The following is a 21,060-nucleotide window of genomic DNA, read 5'->3' as shown; positions in this document are numbered from 1 at the left end:
CTGAAAAGATGATCTCTCCATATTCATCTCCTCTTTACTGACCTGCAGGTCCTGGCATCATCAGAAGCCTTTCACCTGACAGTGATGTAGACAACTAGATACCACTATTTAGAGTATTTGTGCCAGCAATATCTGAGAAGACTGTTGGTCTGACCAAATACAAATACTAGAATCGTAGAATAGTTAGGGTTGGAAAGGACCTTAAGATCATTCAGTTCCAACCCCCTGCCACAGGCAGGGACAACTTGGACTAAACCACATCACCCAAGACTCCATGCAATCTGGCCTTGAACACTGCCAGGGATGGAGCATTCACAACTTCTTTGGGCAACCCATTCCAGTGCCTCAGCACCCTTGCAGGGAAGAGCTTCTTTCTTATATCTAACCTGAACTTCCCCTGTTTCAGTTTGAACACATCACCCCTTGTCCTGTCACTACAGTCCCTAATGAACAGTCCCTCCCCAGCATCCCTATAGGCCCCCTTCAGATACTGGAAGGCTGCTCTGAGGTCTCCACGCAGCCTTCTCTTCTCCAGGCTCAACAGCGCCAACTTTCTCAGCCGATCTTCATACAGGAGGTGCTCCAGTCCCCTGATCATCCTCGTGGCCTCCTCTGCACTTGTTCCAACAGCTCCATGTCCTTTTTATGTTGAGGATACCAGAACTGCACACAATACTCCAAGTGAGGTCTCACAAGAGCAGAGTAGAGGGGCAGGATCACCTCCTTCGACCTGCTGGTCACACTCCTTTTGATGCAGCCCAGGATACGGTTGGCTTTCTGGGCTGCGAGTGCACACTGAAGCCAGCTCGTGTTATATTAAAGTGGTCCTGAATAATAAGCTTATCTTACTTGGATACTGCAGCTCATAATTCCACCATACGAGGAGTTTGGTAGCATCAAACTTGTTCATGAGTTTCAGTATTGGCATTCCCTGTGCTGAGATGGTTACCTGAGAAAAGTCACCACAACCTGATATCAGTTCAGACAAAACACTTTAAAGCTGTGATAGGGAGACAGGACCAAGCTTGCGTGATGACAGTTTTGCCAGGGCGATTGCATTAAGAGAGATGGAATATTTTAGCATTTCTTTCCAGATCTTTATTCTTGGTCTCTTGAGGGCTGGTGCATAAAAGTGTTCTTCGTGGCAGCATTGTGCTTTTCAGAAAATGGTAATCTTCCACTCATTATGCCCTCAGGCAACCAATCTGACTGAGCAGTGATAGTGGTAGATCTGATAAACAAAGCTAAACCCAGCTCTTTTCCATTTATTTGAAAGAAGATAGAGCTAATCTGTGATTCTTTATGTTGGGCTTCTGCCACAAGATGAATCTCACGTACAGCTGCGGAGCAGATTGCACATCTACAAGCCAAAAGAGATTTTTCATTTTGATACCGGATATGTATCACTGACTGCAAGTATATATATCCCTAGGATTATTCAGATTGGAAGGTCCAGACTCTTTCTCAAAGCAGGATCAACACTGAGACAGGTGAGGTTGTTGAGGGCTTTGTCCACCTGGATCTTTGATGACCTGCAAGGCTGGAGGTAGCACAACCCCTACAGATCCCTGTCCCTCTGTTTATTAATCCTTGGAGGGAAGTATTTTTCCTTATATCTATTTTGAACCTCTACTGTTTTGATTTACAACCATTGTCTCTTGTTCTTCCACTGCACATCAGTAGAGAGCCTGTTTCCATCTTGTTGATAAACTTCTCTAAGGGCTTTTAAAGCTACTGTTAATTTCCCCCAGGTCTTCCTCTTCTCTGGGCTAAATAAGTCATGTTTCCTTGGCTTCTTGTAGGACATGTGCCCCAATTTGGTGTCCCCTGGAAACTTGGTAAGCATGCATTCCATCTCCAGGTCATGGATAAAGATGTTAAATAAGGATAGGTGCAGTATAGGCCCCTGAGGAACTTCACGTGTAGCTGGCCTCCAAGTAGAGCCTGATGATCCAGCCACATTTTCACCCATAATTCACAGAAAAGCAATTTTCTCTTACTCTTTTGACCACTTAACTGGGATATCAGTCTGCCTCTGAAAGCTGTCCAAAATGACTTTGAAACAGGTAGTATTTCAAGTGATTTTCCCAGATAATTCTCTATGTGGAGAGGATGAGGAGCATGAACTTAAAAATACAGCTGCTGTAGTAGAGCTACGCTGAACCTAGCGCTATCTCTGCTACAGGTTTGCAAAACCATCTCCCTGGGTCACTTCAGATTGTCTTCTCTAATGAATGTATTATTCCTAGCACTGCAGTCTGTACCTGATACCAGTGAGAGAAAGGATTTATCAATTTAGATTTCTTGGCCATCACCTCTGGAAACAATAGCCATTCCAATGTGCCTCAGCAGTTGGCAACTTCCCATGTTCCTATTCCATTAGAAGGGGGCCTATAGGGATGCTGAGGAGGGACTCTTCATTAGGGACTGTAGTGACAGCGCAAGGGGTGATGGGTTCAAACTGAAACAGGGGAAGTGCAGGTTAAATAGAAGGAAGAAGCTCTTCCCTGTTAGGGTGGTGAGGCACTGGAATGGGTTGCCCAGGGAGGCTGTGAGTGCTCCATCCCTGTCAGTATTCAAGGCCAGGTTGGACGAGCCCTTGGGTGATACGGTTTAGTGTGAGGTGCATGGCAGGGGGGTTGGAACTTGATGATCTTAAGGTCCTTTCCAACCCTGCCTGTTCTATGATTCTATGGAAGTTTGCTTTAGGGCGTGGAGAAATAATACCCATTGGTACCTTAGGGAGAATGTCATTTATAGTGTGTAACAGTGAAAAGGGGAGAGACTGAGAAGGAAAGTTGTAAACAGAAATCATTTAGATGTGGCATCTTGTCATCGGTAGGAGATGTAAATACAGTTGTGCATTTACACGTGCATCTCTAAGGTTGAGAACATTTGTATTAAAGGCTGTAGCACAATTACATGCAGATTAGATGCTTGGCTGAATACCGGTGGGAACTTTGAATAGATTTGTCCTTTTCACAAAGGTTTTCATTTTCTTTGGCAGCTCTGAGCGTTAACAAAGTAGAGATCAATGTTCTACCAGGGCAGAAAAGTGAAGCGAAGCATATCATGGGAGAAACTTCAGAGAGACATTAATAGTTGCAGTTAAAGGTATTAGTTACTGGTGCCTGAAAAACAGAAATGGAAATGTAAAAGAAAAGGTCAAAGAATATGCTATTTCCCCCATTTTCTGCTGATAACTGAGTTAAGTGCTTTGCCCCACTTGCTGCGCACTCAATGTTTGTCTTCCACAAACACACACATCATGGAATCAAATGATGTTGGGAAGTGAATTGCTTTCTCGACAAGTTATTTGTCAGGATGCAGCCTGTGTTTCTCCTTTGCTTCCTGTGTGTGAGTGGGTCTCTGGCATCTTCAGCACTGTTTTGGATACCTGTTTGCTGTTTTATCTCTCTTAGGTGGCTGTGCGGTGGCGTGGGTGTCCTGAGTCCTTCCTTCAATCCCTAATAGTTCAGACATCTATCAGAGGAGGACTCTCATCTAGAGCCAGTTTTCGCCAGGACAGAAGGGACAGATGAGGTTTTATAAAGGGCTTAAAGGGCAGAAGAGAGGGTGAATTTGAGCCTGTATGAGAAATAATGATCTTCAGGCAAACTCCACCAAAATCCTGAAAATGAGCCTTAGCCTTAACTTTCCTAATATCCAGGTGTCCTCTGTAGGCTTAATCCAAGAAACCAGATCACTACCCTGAAGGGGATTTTAATCATGGGGCTTCTCTTCCCGTTTGTCTTCTCTCTTGCTGCCTTATAGCTGCTATTCCCACTTCTTGCACATAAAATGTTCTCCTCTGCTATGAAAGCACATCCCCTGATCTGTCTATGCATCTTTAGCCTCTGGCTGTACCTGTGTTGTCCTGAACATCCTCATTGCATGGTCAAAGCCTCTCGCTGAGGGATCTTTTGGGTGCTTCTCTGAAGGTTACTTTTATGCTGCAGTTCAGAATTGAAATCCTGGTTTGCTTTGGGCAGCAACCATTCCTTTATGGAAAAACGCTCCATTTGAGTAGATTATCCTACAATCCTTAATATTTTCAACCTTAGGACAGGGACAGAGAATTTTCTTGTCCACCCAGTGAGTTCTCATGACAGTTCCAATGAGGGCAATCAGTCCCCTCAAAAGGAGCTCATAATAGCACCTAGAAACCTAAACAAGAGCAGAAGACATAAGCGTTACATAGGTTCCCTGAATGAGGAGTTGAACATCCTTCGTTTGATCTTTGGAGTCAAACTCCACAAGAGCTACATGAATAGTGCAGCTGGACCAAATGAGGGAAGTCATAACTCATATGAAAAATAACTTACACATTCAAGCAAAGGCCCAATCTGGTGACATTTCAGAAGAAATTGCTTCATTCATATATCATTTTAATAGCATTTGGGGTAGAATAAAGATGCATTATTACTTAGGAAGCTGTATGACGTTAAATGCCTGGTTTTCAATAGCTAATTAAAATCAATTTACAGACAAATAGAGCTTTTTAATTCAAATAAAGATGCTGTAAAAATGGTCATATATTTATAAAGCTGTAACTTGATATAATTTGGAACTGTGATATATGCACACTATAACACTATAGTACGTAATGTTCATAGAATGTTAAAATCATAGAACGACAGAACAGTTGTCTTCTCTTTTTGGTATCTCCTCTTCCATAATTCCTCCTCTTCTCTCAGTAGCAGCTTCACTGATTAAAGATGACTTGATGTGTTAATGGTATTCGTAGAATCCCAGACTGGTTTGTGTTGGAAGGGGCCTTAAAGCTCCTCCAGTTCCAAACCCAGCCATGGGCAGGGACACCTTCCACTAGAGCAGCTTGCTCCAAGCCCCTGTGTCCAACCTGGCCTTGAACACTGCCAGGGATGGGGCAGCCACAGCTTCTCTGGGCGCCCTGTGCCAGCGCCTCAGCACCCTCACAGGGAAGAGCTTCTGCCTAAGAGCTCATCTCAGTCTCCCCTCGGGCAGGTTCAAGCCATTCCCCTTGGCCTGTCCCTACAGGCCCTTGTCCCAAGCCCCTCTCCAGCTTTCCTGCAGCCCCTTTAGGCACTGGAGCTGCTCTAAGGTCTCCCCTTCAGGAGCCTTCTCTTCTCCAGGCTGCCCCAGCCCAGCTCTCTCAGCCTGGCTCCAGAGCAGAGCTGCTCCAGCCCTCGCAGCATCTCCATGGCCTCCTCTGCACTCGCTCCAACAGCTCCACGTCCCTCTTGTGCTGCTGCCCCAGAGCTGGATCAGGACTGCAGGGGGGGTCTCCCCAGAGCACAGCAGAGGGGCAGGATCCCCTCCCTGAGCTGCTGCTCACGCTCTGGGGGTGCAGCCCAGCACACGGGGGGGTTCTGGGCTCAAGCACACACTGAAGCCGGGTCATGGGGAGCTTCTCATTGACCAACACCCCCAATTCCTTCTCCTCAGGGCTGCTCTCAATCCGTTCTTCACCCATTGTGTCCTTCTAACAGTTAATCTTGCCTTTTCCTTTGTAATCCATATGGTCTGTTTATACTTTGCTTAACAGTGGGACATGATCTAGTGATCATACACCTTTCACAGTGCGTGTCCTCCATCCCCAAGCATGCTCCTGCACGAGTTTCCTGTGTACAGCTGCTGGAATAGGTCTTTTTGGACAGCAGTGGCTGTTCTGGACGTCTGTGTCAGCCTTGATACTGGATTTAAATCTGTGAAGCAACTTTGTAGGCTTAAAGAGCTATTCCTTCCTTCTGGTGTTGAAAATCTTGTTTTAAGGAGTATAGATCTCAGGCTGTGCGTCAACAGAATGAATAAAACAAAATGCTTCATATTATCCCCAAATGGGTTTGTAAAAGATACCGAGATGAAATGGCCTGAAGTTCAATTAAGGGATAAAAGAAAGCTTAACTGCAGCAGAAATGGCTTTAAAAAAGAAGCAAAGAAAACTTTGCAATTTGCCAGTCAGGGAACATGATAATCTTTGCCTGCGATGCTTTGAGGGGAGGATAACAAGGGAAAAGAAGCCTTTAAATTAAAACTTCTCCCCTGATTCTCAAAGGTGCCAAACAGCCCAAGCTCTCGGTTCCTTTGGTGGGTGGAGCAGGTGCTGAGCTGAGCTGAAGTCAAGCTGTGCTCAGTTTTTGTCTTTCCCAGCACTAATTTGAAGCGAAGGCCTGGTTTGTCTCTTTTGTGTGGAAGCCGCACATCTTTGTCAAATAAACTGTTAACTACATAGCTATTAAATTAAAGTGGAAATTTAATAGATTGCATGATTGTTACTGCCTTATGTTGAATCTGTTCAGGGCTTTAAGATCCAACACGCTTAAAAGAAGGATTTCAGTGCCAAAATAAGTCGTGGTGTGTGCGCGGTAAAAACAGTCTCAGCACATGTGGAATAAAACAGTGCATCCAGGTGATGTGTCTTTAGCGAAATTAAACGAGGATTCTCAAGTTCCTGGGTTCTTCTGATAACCTTTTATCAGCTTGGATGACACGGGAGCTCTCAGAACTTTCTCTGGCTGCAAATCTGAAGGTTTTCAACAGCGAGTCAAAAATGCACTCGTGCTTTGAGGTCCCACATGCAGACAAAACAGATGACCCGAGGTTCTGCAGGAATGTGGTTTCTTACCCAGCCCTTTGAAAGCAGAGCTGGCTAGCAAAATAATTCTGCTCCTATTTCTCTATAATGTGCTCTTTAAGAAGCTTCTGCTCTTACCTTTGTTCAGAGAAGAGAGAAGATTAATTCAGGAGCAAATGTGATGAAAATACTTGTGCCTGTGGTCAGGTCTTACTTTGCTCTACCTGAATTGTAGCATTATTTACACTTGCTCCAGCTCTGTGTGTTTTCCAGGGGAAATTGGATAGATTTAAAATTCAAGTCCTCTTTTCTTTAGCTTCTCTCCCACAATGCCAGCCTAAGGTTCTCTCCTTCCCCTTGAAAGAAAGGTAGCTCTGAAAAGGCACTTCCTCCTCCAGAGCAGCTAATCTCCATCTTTCTTTTAGAAGAAGGGTACTCTTCATCAGGGACTGTAGCGACAGGACAAGGGGTGATGAGTTCGAACTGAAACAGGGGAAGTGGAGGTTGGAGATAAGGAAGTTCTTTACTGTTAGGATGGTGAGGCACTGGAATGGGTTTCCCAGGGAAGTTGTGAATGCTTCATCCCTGGCAGTGTTCAAGGCCAGGTTGGACAGAGCCTTGGGTGCCATGGTTTAGTGTGAGGTGTCCCTGCCTATGGCAGGGGGGTTGGAACTGGATGATCTTAAGGTCCTTTCCAACCCAAGCCATTCTATGATTCTGTGAATTGAAAAGCACAGTCAATGTGTAATTTTCAGGCCACAAACACTTAAGTAACTAATTTAGCTCATGGAGGTCCTATTCAGGTCAATTAGATTAATGTTACACGTGAAATTAGTCACTTGACTAAACGCTGTGAAGTTTTTCAGGTTCTTCAACAAAACTGCATGGTAGCTAACACTATGTTACAGTATTTAAAAAGATGCTTAATAGGTAACTTTGGACCTTTGCATTTGCAGAATTTTCTTTAGGGAAGCTAGAATTAAGCAGAGTTTGGTTACTTTGTGGGTTCTGGTTTTTACTACCCCTTGGAAAATCTACTCAGCTTCTATTACTCCAGTGGAACAATTGATATTCCTATAAAAACATGAGTTCACCCATATATTAATACAATAGTTTCCCTCCTCTGACTCAGATTTTGCTTATCTTACAAAAACCTTGTGCCATACAGATCCAGGTGGGTAAGTAGAGAACACTAGTGTTGCCCACAGTGTATTTATCTGCTTAATGTTGCTGCCCAAATGCTAGTGAAGGTTCAGGATTACTCATTCCTTGAGAACTCACTCTTGGCCTATCAAAATACATGCTGACCAGTCCAAAGCCCAGATGGCAAGAAGAGCCCAAGTACAATGTGCTGTGTCAATGCTGTGAGACTGAGAGGCATAGGAGACTTATGCTGAAGAGTTAACTGGAACTCCAGGTGGTATTGCACAAGGGTGGAGAGGATGGGGGAGAGTCCACTCCCTCAACCTGCTGGTCCTGCTGCTTTGATGCAGCCCAGGATACAGTTGATGTTGACAGGTTATGTTGAGCTTCTCATCAGGCAGCACCCCCAAGGCCTTCTCTGCCCACCCTGTATTTGTGCTTGGGATTGCATTGATCCATGTGCAAGACCTTGCACTTTGCCTTGTTGAACTTCAGGAGTTGTTTCTGTTCCCATCCCTTTGTCCTTCCCACCCATGCACACTCTGGAGACAAGCCAGCTGCATTTGGGATATCTACTGGAACTGTAGTTTGCCACCGCTGCTAACCTGAGTATTGGACCCCGTAGCTTTTTATCTCCACTCTTGAGTTAAACAGTACATAAATATGCAGGCTGTATGTACTGCAGGGTACATACATGTATTTATCTGGAGACTGATATGATGTTAACAGTGCTATATTACAGTCTTTTATTTAGATGAATGACCACTGAACTCTTAACTGAGGATTAGAGAGGACTCATAAAATAAAACTTCATCTTTGGAGTATAGAGTATATTTCTGAAAGAGCCTGAATGAATTTCAAAGGAAGATCTGATTCAAGAAACATGGCACACGTTAAAATAATAAAGGATTTCTTGGTAGTTCAACTCTACCGTGGGATTAAAACCTCGTGGCATACATAGCGGCTCAGGTGATCACTTGAGCTGCAATTAAAAAGTAGAACAAGTACCCTCAGAACATCGTTTTTGTGTCAGAAATGCTCCTTCGTGCTTGAAAATGATAAAAAATGGCAATCGATCCTTACAACTGTTGTGTTCATCTTTATTGATCAGGGAAAAGAAAGATAAATCGCAGCCCAAATAAGATTATAGTAAATGTTAGCATGGTTGGGGACTGGAGGATGATAGAGAGCTATTCGTCATCTCAAACGGTGACCTGTCCACACTCACACCATAGTCAGTCTGCTGTCTAATCGCATACCTATTGATTCCATCTACATGCAGGGAACCTGGATGTGACTGTCATTGGGCAGCTGAGATTGGTAAATGCGAGGGGGTCACTGGTGTGAGGAGGATTTCATTTTCATTTTCTTACTGGCCAACGATGATTTATGAAAAAATAAATGACCCCAAATTACATGTGTGGAAACCTCCATTCCAGTGCAAATGAATGATGAGGTCTGAACCTCCGAAACAGAGGTGCAGTGAGGCCACCGTGTTCTTTGTGATCTGTGCATGACCTTTGCCTGCAGTGGATGTTACACAATTTGTTATAATTTGCGGTAAAATATTAGACTGGCAATGCAATTTTGTGTCTGGAGTCGGGATTCTTTGTCAGGGAGTTCTGTGTGTACCAGGATTGGAATTCATGAAGGAGAACCTCAGGAGATGTGATCCTCAAATGGAAAGGAAAAACGAGTTTTGCTTTTAGTTTGTACATAAAGCTGCCTCTTTTGGAGTTCCCCTCAAGTGTTTCTGCTGCAGTGGGCTTTCTTAATTGCATTTCTCATAACGTATTCTGGCACTGATAAATGTTGCTCAGGACAGGTTTACTAACCCAATGATAAGAAGACCATGTCATCTTTGACTTTTACAAGACTGATCTCGCCAGTTACAGGGGGGTTTAATATTTTATTTCCTAACAGTGTTTTAGGCATGTTACTATTTCATACACCAGTGTCTTTGATACATAAAACTGCTTGAACAATTTAAATGGATAAATATCCAAATTTGCTTTATTTACTAGATATTAGCATGTATATAAATGATACTGTATGAAATCTGTATTTATTTTCTTCTTCCAACTTTCCAGAGTGCCCAGTTCTACAAAGTTACCACGGAGCAATACCAAAAAGCTGCTGATGAAGTGTCATCTCGGTACAAGTAAGTCTTTTCTCCAGTTATTTTTGAGCCTGGCACCTAATTGGGTTCTTATCCACATTAGTCCAGAGGAGGGCCATGAGGATGGTCAGGGGACTGGAGCACCTCCCATATGAAGATAGGCTGAGAAAGTTGGGGCTGTTCAGCCTGGAGAAGCAAAGCTGCGTGGAGACCTCAGAGCAGCCTTCCAGTGTCTGAAGGGGGCCTATAGGGATGCTGGGGAGGGACTCTTCATTAGGGACTGTAGTGGTAGGACAAGGGGTAATGGGTTAAAACTGAAACAGGGGAAGTTTAGATTGGATATAAGGAGGAAATTCTTTCCTGTTAGGGTGGTGAGGCACTGGAATGGGTTGCCCAGGGAGGTTGTGAATGCTCCATCCCTGGCAGTGTTCAAGGCCAGGCTGGACGAGGCCTTGGGTGAGATGGTTTAGTGTGAGGTGTCCATGCCCATGACAGGGGGGTTGGAACTCGATGATCTTAAGGTCCTTTCCAACCCTAACTATTCTATGATTCTGTGATTAAATGGCAACATAGTTCCCCTTCCTCTTATTACAGATCTCATTAATCTGTGCTGGTTGTTGAAATGAGAGAATTTTGTAGATTTTGAAAGCCAGGGTATAGTTCCCATAAGCTGCATAGAAATTAGATGTACTAATTATTTAATATTTGATAAGATACATCCACTATTCAGAACATCCATTCCTTAACTTTATTTCTCTAATGGAGCACCAAAAATGTAGCTCCAGCTTTGCATTACAGTAGTATTCACCCTGTGCTTGTATGATGTGAAAGATTTAAATGAGCAACTTCCCTTTGCCCTGAACAGTGGTCAGAAGGTCAAATTAAATAAGTTTTATTAGTGCTGAGGGTAGTTAAATGAAGATACAGTAATTGATGGATCAAAGTGACTCTGACCCTTAGCCTTGGGCTCTTGCCTTTGTGCTGGTTCATCTGGTAGGCAGAAGGTTCTATTTATCATTTTAGTAAGGATACCGAGAGAAGTTTTTACAACCTTTTAGTCTTGCAGGAACCAAAACTTGCTGTACAAAATGCATTATTCTGTGGAGATTTTTAGATTTATGGAGGGATTTTCTTCTGGTTTGTGTTTTGTTTTGGGTTTTGGTGAGCAACAAAAGAAAAGGCTTTTTTGAGCTGCTGATAATGATATCAATGAAGTTCTTAACTGTAAGATAATGGTTTTGTCTTTTAGTATCATGAATTGTTTAATATTTTCTAGTGTATATATATATAAAGTCTTTGTACTGGTTAATGGTGCAGGGTATATTGAGGATTGAATTTATCTGTCCCTTGAACAAGAGGGACAGGGTGATCATTGACTCAAGGTCTGATTTAAGCATAATTTGGAGGGTTTCCCATTCTGTATAGGAAACCCAGTATGTTGTTACTTGCTGTCATTCATACGGTAAGATTCCCATCAAGGGGAATCTCCCCTTCCTCTCTTGCAGTGGGGTATTTTCAGGCTTTGAAATCTAGTTATTGCCTGATCTTGTTTTCATTATTCCAAAACAAGCTTTTCTTGTGATTTTAAGTACATGTTGATAGCTCCAAGTGGTTACTGTGCCAGATGTAAGAAATGGCTTTGGGTTTGGCTTTTTCCCTCTAATGTATAAATGATTTCTTCAGTAAAACAGATACTTAGGGGTTCATATTTGCACAAATGGAGCTGGTTGATAACGCAGGGACCAGTCGTTAGCCTCAGGCAATGTCTAAAAACTTTAGGAAAACCATTTTGAAGGATGTTTCAGTCTATCTGCATAAACCAGAGTGTTTTCGGGTGAGGGATTTAGACAGGGAATCAGAGATTCCTAACACTTGATGAGATTGGTCTTTTCTTAATTTTCTAGAGATTAAAGGTATCAATAGAAATCACCTCTTTGACTAGTCTTTGCTATAATGCCATTACTGAAATTGCTGTGCTACTTTCGCACTTGAAGCTGAATTTCCTGACAAATTATTGGGAGCTTTTTGATTAGCTTTGGTCCATTGCCTTAAAAAAAACAAGAGGAAAACGTAATGAAAAGAAAAAGGTACTTCAAGTATGCGCATAAATTGTGGGAGATTTGATAAAGTGCATGAAATATCGATATTACTTTATCATTTCAAAGTTTTCCTGATAGAAAAACCTTTGAAATGCCATGTCTTTTTATTGAAGGTTGCAATTCAGCAGATGTTATTTTATCGCTGCCTTTTGTACATAACTTGATGGGTAAATGATAAATGATTTAGTGAGACCTAAAGATGATGCTCTTTTGGTGTCACCAGGCACTTCTCATGTTCAGTTTAATTGCATGTGAGGATTGAGGACAGAGTTTCAAGCACGGCTTGTTTAAAGAGCTGGTTTAATTGGCTGTAAAAGAGGAATTAAATAAGGTTGAACTGCTGAATTTTGTTAATGCATAAACCCATGTGCTGCGTGTCAGTGTGATTTCAGGTTCTAAGTGCGAGATTAATCGATCTAATTGTGGTATCACTGAGAAACGGTCTCGCTTTAGTTCAGACATGGCTAGAATTAGTTGTGGGGTTTCATTGAGATCCCTTGCATTTCTTCGACTGTTGAAGCCACATCTCTTTTCAAGAGCAAAGAGAAGTGGATAATTACTTAAATATTTCCTGGATTTTCCTCCCTCCATTTAGTCCCTGAAATTACATCAGCTGGGGCTTTATCAGTCTTTAGGGATAATTTGCTCCATTAAAATGGAAGAGAACAAATATCCCACATCAAGTTGTATCGCAGAGCTTGGCAGGTCTTCTGTACTTTGTCTGCAGTCCTTATTGATGCCTGGTTATTACCTTTTCCAGACCTGCCTGGATCAGACTGATATTCCAAAATATCCATGATAAATGATTTATCTCTGCGAGGGCCTGATTCGCATTGATCAAATTCTGAATTATCAAATGGTTCATCTCTTTAAGACACTAATTCACATTGATCAAATCCTAAATGACCAGGTTCAGTCAGTTCCTGCAGTACACAAATTACATTAAACCAGCATTACTAGAGCATGCTGCCTTTTCTAATGTAGGAGTTATGTTACCCGCAGTTACATTACAACCAGAATTATCATATTATGAAGATGTCTCTGTTCTAATGAGAAGTTTACACAAGAAGAAAAGAATGCGATATTACAGGAAGAGTTGGGCTTTGGGCAAAGAGCTGAGCTTTTACTAATCAAATTGTGTGTTTCTGTTGTGGGTTTTTGTCTTTAATTTGAAGGGCTGGGAGCGGGAAATTTGGCAGCTGCAGTGGCGATGTTTTATTCCCTCGTGATGTCTAGAGCCAAGGAACATCTTCATTATTCATTTAGGAATAGAGATAGGGCAAATTCAGGCTAAAATCAATGTTTTTACTTTCTCTTCTGAGAGTCTTGGTTCTTATGGTAGATAATAGACTTTGTAGCTGTGCACTAGTGCTTTTTCCTTTGTGATTCCTCTGCTCCTTCACTGCTCTCCCATAGACAGTGTGGAGTTGCTTCTTGCTGCTGGTTTCTTGATAAGAACATAGTTCCTGATAGAAAATTCAAGTCTTTGGGGATTGACTGCTCCTTTTGATGGTGTTTGTACACAATCAATCAAGGGGGAGGTTTTTCCTGGTATTTCAGTGTGTCCCTTCAGTGTCACTTCCAAACTCCTGTGTCTGCAATGGAGGCAGTTTTTGGATCTTGAGCATCATGACACAGGGTTTATATAGAACTGAATGGAGTGGAATGGAGTGGAATTAAATAGAGTCAAATGGGATAAGGTAGGGTAGGTGTTGTGGTTTAATCCCAGCTGGTAACTCAGAACAATGCAGCCCCTCACTCACTCCCTCCCTTCTTTCACCCCCTGCTCCAGGAGGGGTGGGGAGGAGCATGGAAGAAATGTAGCTCCCACGAGCTGAGATAAGAACAGCCCAGTGACTAAGGTATAACACAAACCACTGCTGCTACCACCAATAATAATAATGATAAGGGAAATAACAAGGGAAGAGAACACAACCGCTCATCACCCACTGACTGATACCCAGCCTGACCGAGCAGTGATCTAGCCCTTCTGGGTAACTGCCCCCAGTTTATACAGTGGGCCTGACCTGCTGTGGTATGGAATACCTCTTTGGTCAGTTTGGGTCAGGTGTCCTGTCTCTGCTTCATCCCAGCTTCCCCTCCTCCCTGGCAGAGCATGAGGCTCACAAAGTCCTTGGTCACAGTAAACATTACTGAGCAACAACATTAGTGTTATCAACACTGTTCCCAGGCTGAAAGTCAAAACCACAGCACTGCACCAGCTACTAAGAAGGACAAAAATAAATGTTATTTTATTATGTATACAGCTGAACCCAGGACAAGGAGGGTAGGGTAGGTCGGACAATAGACTGACTCCTGGATGATATGATCCAGCGCTGACAGTTTTAATCATGCAGGATTCTTTGCATCATCTGGAAGCTTGGGTGTTTGTTTCTGAATTACAGATTTTGATGGCTTTATTCATAGAATCATAGAATCTTAGCTTGGTTTGGGTTGGAAGGGACCCTAAAGCTCATCCAGATCCAACCGTGGCAGGGCCACCTTCCACTACAGGAGGTTGCACTACAGCAGGTTGCTTGAGCACTGCCAGGGATGGTGCAGCTACAGCTTCTCTGGGCACCCTGTGCCAGTGGCTCAGCACCCTCAAAGGAATGAACTTCGTAAGATCCGATTTCAATTTCCCCAGTTTCATTTCCTATGAGACTTTTTATCATGAACCCTGCATCAGAAGGAATGCCTCTTGGGAACTGGAGGAGCACCTTTGGTTTGGGCTTTGCTCAGGCTGCTTCACATGGTACAATTTTCACACAGTTTAATGTTTTAAGAGCACTTTTACAAATCATGTCAATATGGTTCACATTGTCCTCGATCATTTCCATTGCTCTGCTCCCTGATGGACGTCAGGGCTCAGTGATAGGCAAGCAACAGCTATTACAGCCTTGAAAATATGTTCAGCAGGGGTTTGATTCAGGATATAGTCAACAAGATTAATGTCAGACCCAGTTTCTTCCTTTAATTGGTGACTTCTGTATCACAAAGCTTGGTTTATTAATGTTTACTGGAAATAAAATTTAAAGCACAGTTATGTTTGATGCTTCAATGTCAATATATAGAAATAAAAGGAGTTTAAGTTGTGTTTCACCTAAGATTCTTTCGGCCTGGGAAGTGAAGCTGAGGAAGTTTGTAATGAGGCTACATTAAACGAGTAACAGTGACACTTGGGTCTCCAAATGTAATAATCTCACAAAGCAGAGATGCCAGTTTTCTGGACACCAAAAAAACCCAAAAGGCTAAAGAGAAAATAAGCTTTTTATTGACAACATTGGCCTAGGACCAGAGAACTGTGGGTTTATGTCACTGCTCTTGTTTCACTGCTGATGTTGGGCACATATGGTGACTTTTAAGGCACCTCTCTGCACTATCTGTATATCAGGAATATTGATAGTTTCTTGATGCAGATATCTTCAATATCTATCTTGTTGTACTCACGTACTACTATAACACAGAAATTCATGTTGGAGATATCCAGGCAAATAGTTTCTGCTTTGTTTCCGCTTGTACAGATCCACTGGTGAGAAACTCCCATTTCTAGCAGTTGCTTTTGCTACCTCAATTAGCATTAGTTGCTTTTAAAAACTAAAGTTAAATGTACAGATTATAAGTTGTTAATTAAATACTATGTAGTATTCCTCTAGTAACAGAAAATAGAAAGCTATTTAGAAATCCTTGGACAGAGCCTGCAGGCTTGCTGCCTTCTTGTTGAGCACCCTTTGCTCAGCTAAAGACAATGGGCTTTAAATAGAAACATCCTGATTTAATCTTTTCTCTTACAAATATAGCACATATATATAGTGCTTTGTCATGAAACGATTGTCTTGGTATTGTTTGACCTAATGATACTATTGCTGGTCATATTATAGAATCATAGAGTGGTTTGTGTTGGAAGGGACCTTAAAGCTCACCCAGTTCCGACTCCCTGCCATGGGCAGGGACACCTTCCACTGGAGCGGCTTGCTCCAAGCCCCTGTGTCCAACCTGGCCTTGAACACTGCCAGGGATGGGGCAGCCACAGCTTCTCTGGGCACCCTGTGCCAGCGCCTCAGCACCCTCACAGGGAAGAACTTCTGCCTTATATCCAACTTAAATCTTCCCTGTTTCAGCTTGAACCCATCACCCCTTCTCTAATTGCTGCAGTCCCTGATGAAGAGCCCCTCTCCAGCATCCTTGTACCCCCCTTCAGACACTGGAAGCTGCTCTGACGTCTCCATGCAGCTCCTCTTCTCCAGGCTGAGCAGCCCCAATGTTCTCAGCCTGTCTCCCTGTTTTCTTAGCCTGAATTCTTTTTTGCACATGGTGCAGCTGGAGATGATGATCCCAAGTTATCCACAGTATCCCACAGAAGAGTGTAAGACTGGTGTGTCTGTAAGCCATGCTATAAGGAATGCATAGAATTAAATACCATCCATCCAGCTTAAACCATGGAGCTTGTCTTAACAGCAGAAGTTCTTGAAGAGCCTTATTTCTCTTTCTTTCTACTCTTCCATCCCATCCCCTTTTTGTTTCCCCAAGTGTAGCTGCACAGACAGTTGTGCTGATACCGTGCAGAGGGTGGCATGGCAGTGAGAGTTTCTCACGTTAGCGCCAGCAGTGCTGTTGTCTGCTATCTAATGGCATTGCACTTCACAAACCAAGTGTAAATGGTGTTTTGCAGAGTGGGTGTCACTGTCACCCCTCTTTAGGTTTAAACCAGTCTGTATTCAGGCCACGTAGACCTGCTTCAGGTAGGAAGAGAAACTGATGAAGAGACTACAGATTTTTTCAGTCTCTCTTATTTCTCTCATACATCCAAAATCCTGTTTCGTTTGAATACTAAAGGAATAAAACAGGATCTGTTCTCTTTGCTCACTCCTTTCAGCCAGTGTTTTGTCCCAGTAGACTTACCTGAGGGCTGTCGTGGTGGAGCTCACTCGAGCAATGTGTTTGACTTTCTGCTACTACTTTGTATGAGTGATTTTGCTTTGACAGTACATTCCCTCGACTGGTGAAACCTTTTGCACTATGCATGCCTTATGCATGCCTTTGAATCAGAGTGAGGAAGCAAGAATTATGTATGTCTGCCTTTTGGATAGAGCTGCCTATTGCTTCAGCAGCTTGGCTTCATGAAGGGACTTTGGCTTCAGTAGTTCTCAGTTGCTCTGCACCCCGTAAAACCCTATATTCTTTGAACAGCTTCCCAATATCTAAATTCCATAAACCCTTTATTCAATACATTTATCTATGAAATGATGATCATTTCATAAATGACAACTTTAGTTTTCCCTACAGCAACATAGATATTTAACTTTCTTCCTTTGATCAATACGGTCCATTAGGAATGCGAGTACTCAACAGGATGAAATATTAATTGTGCACTTTTTAGCTACATGCAGATTCATTCTGAATCAAGTGGGAGCAGGGGGATTCTGGCATAATAACTGTGTGTTTTTCTGGTAAGCCCCAAATCGTGAGTCTGGTTGCATGGGGATGTGTGTTTTCATGGAAGTATTTGAGCTGTAATGTGAAGTTTAAATGTGCTTATTTGGGTAGGAAATAGGTTTGAAGCATTGAATTGTTTTGTGAGTTAACTTTAAAAATCCATTATTCATAATTTAGCACATTAATGAAGGGGGTAAAGCCAATTCTTTCCATGTTTGCTATAATCCCTTTTGTTTCCTTTCCAGAAGTCACGGGTCCATTCATTAAAGCTCCCCTTGGGCTATCACCAGTTTCTCACACAGTTAGCTACTCTATGGTCTGGAATGGAGAAAGCAATCTTGAAATTAATTTCGGTAAAGCACAAAGTCATGACTAGGAATTTTTTATTTGATATGAACTAGTAATTAAAATAACAAAAGATATTGTGGGAGGTAGAGTAGGATAGGTTAGAAAGGGCATTGAACAACCTGGTCTAGTGGAAGGTAACCCTGCCCTGGGGTTGGAACTGGATGCTCTTAACATCCTTTCCAATCCAAACCATTCTATGATTTATAGTTATTATCAGATAATGTAGTAGGATAACCATGAGGGCAAACATGCCTCTATCTGATCATTCCTTTCCTCTTCTGGTGAGTCTGGTTGATGGGTTCAAAGGCAACATGCTCATGAAAAACAGCAAGGTGCTTGGTGACAGCCAGCATGGCTTCACTAAGGGGAAATCCTGCCTTACTAATTTGGTGGCCTTCTATGATGGGGCTACAGAACTGATGGACAGGGGTAGAGCAGTTGATGTCATCTGGATTTGTGTAAAGCGTTCAACACTGTCCCACACGACATCCTTGTCTCTAAACTGGAGAGACATCAATTTGATGAATGGACCACTCGGTGGATAAAGAACTGGCTGGATGGCTGCACACAAAGAGTTGTGGTCAATGGCTCAATGTCCAGCTGGAGACCAGTAACGAGTGGTGTCCCTCAGGGATCAGTGTTGGGACTGGTCTTGTTTAACATCTTCATTGCTGACATGGACAGTGGGATTGAGTGCAGTTCGGTTGATCCGCTGGAGGGAAGGAATGCCATCCAGAGGGGCCTTGACATGCTTGTGAGGTGGGCTGATGCCAACCTCATGAAGTTTAACCATGCCAAGTGCAAGGTCCTACACCTGGGTGAGAGCAGTCCCAGGCACAGCTACAGGCTGGGCAGAGAAGAGATTCAGAGCAGCCCTGCGGAGAAGGACTTGGGGGTGCTGGTCAATGAGAAAATGAACATGAGCTGGCTTCAGTGTGCGCTTGCAGCCCAGAAAGCAACCGTATCCTGGGCTGCATCAAAAGGAGCGTGACCAGCAGGTCGAAGGAGGTGATCCTGCCCCTTTATTCTGCTCTTGTGAGACCTCACCTGGAGTATTGTGTGCAGTTCTGGTGTCCTCAACATATAAAGGACATGGAACTGTTGGAACAAGTCCAGAGGAGGCCACGAGAATGCTCAGGGGCTGGAGCCACCTCCCTTATGGAGCCAGGCTGAGAAAGTTGGGGCTGTTCAGCCTGGAGAAGAGAAGGCTGAGTGGAGACCTCATAGCAGCCTTCCAGTATCTGAAGGGGGCGTATAAGGATGCTTGAGAGGAACTCTTCATTAGGGACTGTAGTGATAGGACAAGCGGTAATGGGTTCAAACTTAAACAGGGGAAGTTTAGATTGGATATAAAGAGGAAATTCTTTCCTGTTAGGGTGGTGAGGCACTGGAATGGTTTGCCCAGGGAGGTTGTGAATGCTCCATCCCTGGCTGTGTTCAAGGCCAGGTTGGACGAAGCCTTGGGTGAGATGGTTCAGTGTGAGTTGTCCCTGCCCATGGCAGCGGGGTTGGAACGGGGTGATCTTAAGGTCCTTCCCAACCCTAACTATTCTATGATTCTATGTTTCAGCCCACCGTAGGTTTTCTGTATTTACTTACATTGAAACGTTAAGTAATTTTATGGTCTTCCTTATGAAAGCAAGTGAGGGAAACTCTTCCTTCACGCGTCAGTAGCCAATAGTTAAATTGGCACATTCCCTGGTTTTGTGTGCTGGAAATCCACCAAGTCCCCTGAAAATTGATGGATGCTCTCATTAGGGCAGTTCTTGCTGCTGACTGCAGCTCCGTGAGCCACTCACAACCAACGAGGAGTGACTCTTCACTGCAGTGGTACATCTGGCTTCATACTCCCTCTCAGGGACTAAAGCCTCTTGTTTTAATACCTTAAGCATCCTTTGTTGGGATTTTGTATAAACACGAGTAGATGGTTTCCCAATTACAGCATTAAGCCCAGGAAGGTTAAACTCAGTCTCTATTATTAATTTGTTCTGTATTTTGTAATCTTCTGTTGCTGAGATTTACAAATACCTTTCCTAAGGATGTTTATTATAAGTCCAAGCCATCTGTGAGATCAAAGCCTACAGATCTCACAGCCCCCACTTGGGAGCACACAGAAGCAAACCTCCCTTTCTGGAAGGGACCATGTTTTGCAGAGTTAATGGTATGATTTCTCTAAGCAGCACGCACCTCTGTCTGGTTACAGGGTGAAGAATGAATTGCCAATTACCTCTACATGTTAGAACATGACACTTCACATGGCAGGAGGTTGTGCTATCTGTTTAGTTAAGGCCCCCAACGATGTAACCATCTGAAATCACAGGGTGGAAAGACAGCAGTCCTTGATCAGTCGCTAATACCAGTGCGTGTGCAAGCTGTGGGAAGGGAGGTCAGTGCCACTGACCTTTGTTTTCCCATCAGAGCTCTTGAACAAGATGAAGTGATCAAAGCAGGATGCCAGTACATCAGCATGATCTCATTACTTTGGAAGCTGCATGCACAGATGCTGCTCTTGCTGGATCGGGTGTCACTGATTTACATTCATAACACCTCCATTACAGCTCATTTGCTACCACTTGTAATTAAACAGGCTTCCCTCTCTTTTCTTTCTGCCTTCCAGTAGTACTGGGCTAAATCCGGGTCAAAAATAAAGCACTGTCATTCTACTTAGACTCCACCTAAGTGAAATCACAGTTGTAAAGCCAAAGTGTACATTAAACAAATATCAAATCATATGCTTTGTTGCAAAGTGCTGTCATACTCGGAAAATCAGGCTTGTACAAATAGTGTTAAGATGTTGTATAAAGTAGTTAAGCTGCCTGGTTGCCTCCTAGCTCCTGTGATATTAGTTCAAGAGTAAAACGTTAATTCCTATGGTAAGAAGTATTACTGGGCTGGAAAATCCTGGCTTGTGGCAGGTATATTGCACCAGCCTTACTCTGTAGCTAAAAGGTAAAATGATATAAAAAGACTCAATGGTATAAAAAATACATTACTTTTTCCTACTTGGGGAAATAGGTAAGACATGAGGCATGCAGAGAACAGTTATGCTCCAATGGCTTCTTCTCTGAGCAGAGCTGCACTTTTAATTACAGTCTGTCTTCCAGTATTGCTTTTTATATTCCTGTTTGCTTAGGGCAGCCTAAATAAAGATGAATCTCAATCAGATCTGAGCCTTGTTTAGCAGTCAGGGTTTCAGCCCCATGTGTCCATGAGGCCTGTGGTGTTCGAGAAATGTTTTTGTATCTTCCAACAGTCACCCAGCAACCTGTTGCTGTTTCATTGACATTTTTAATAGGAATCACAGAATCCCAGACTGGTTTGGGTTGGAAGGGACCTTAAAGCTCCTCCAGCTCCAACCC

General features: G+C 43.1%; 1 protein-coding gene and 1 long non-coding RNA gene across 3 annotated transcripts in view; one reads left to right on the top strand and one right to left on the bottom strand.

Moving 5' to 3' along the window:
* The window catches only part of LOC133208740 (uncharacterized), a 220,258-nt gene that overhangs the window by 57,124 nt on the left and 142,074 nt on the right, over window positions 1–21,060 (bottom strand). The gene's annotated exons all lie outside the window — the stretch shown is intronic.
* Window positions 1–21,060, top strand: part of CHCHD3 (coiled-coil-helix-coiled-coil-helix domain containing 3) — a 162,655-nt gene that overhangs the window by 119,466 nt on the left and 22,129 nt on the right. For both annotated transcript variants that reach the window (XM_061346828.1, XM_061346827.1), the window contains exon 6: window positions 9,790–9,860. In XM_061346828.1, the coding sequence (XP_061202812.1) occupies window positions 9,790–9,860 (71 nt within the window). The remainder of the gene's footprint in view (window positions 1–9,789; window positions 9,861–21,060) is intronic.

The sequence above is a fragment of the Neopsephotus bourkii genome, unplaced genomic scaffold (assembly GCF_033783945.1).
Source record: "Neopsephotus bourkii isolate Nb327-2 ecotype Australia unplaced genomic scaffold, CSIRO-AGI_Nbou_v1 NB_281, whole genome shotgun sequence".
NCBI classification, from domain to species: domain Eukaryota; kingdom Metazoa; phylum Chordata; class Aves; order Psittaciformes; family Psittacidae; genus Neopsephotus; species Neopsephotus bourkii.
This window is presented reverse-complemented; position numbering and strand designations above follow the sequence as displayed.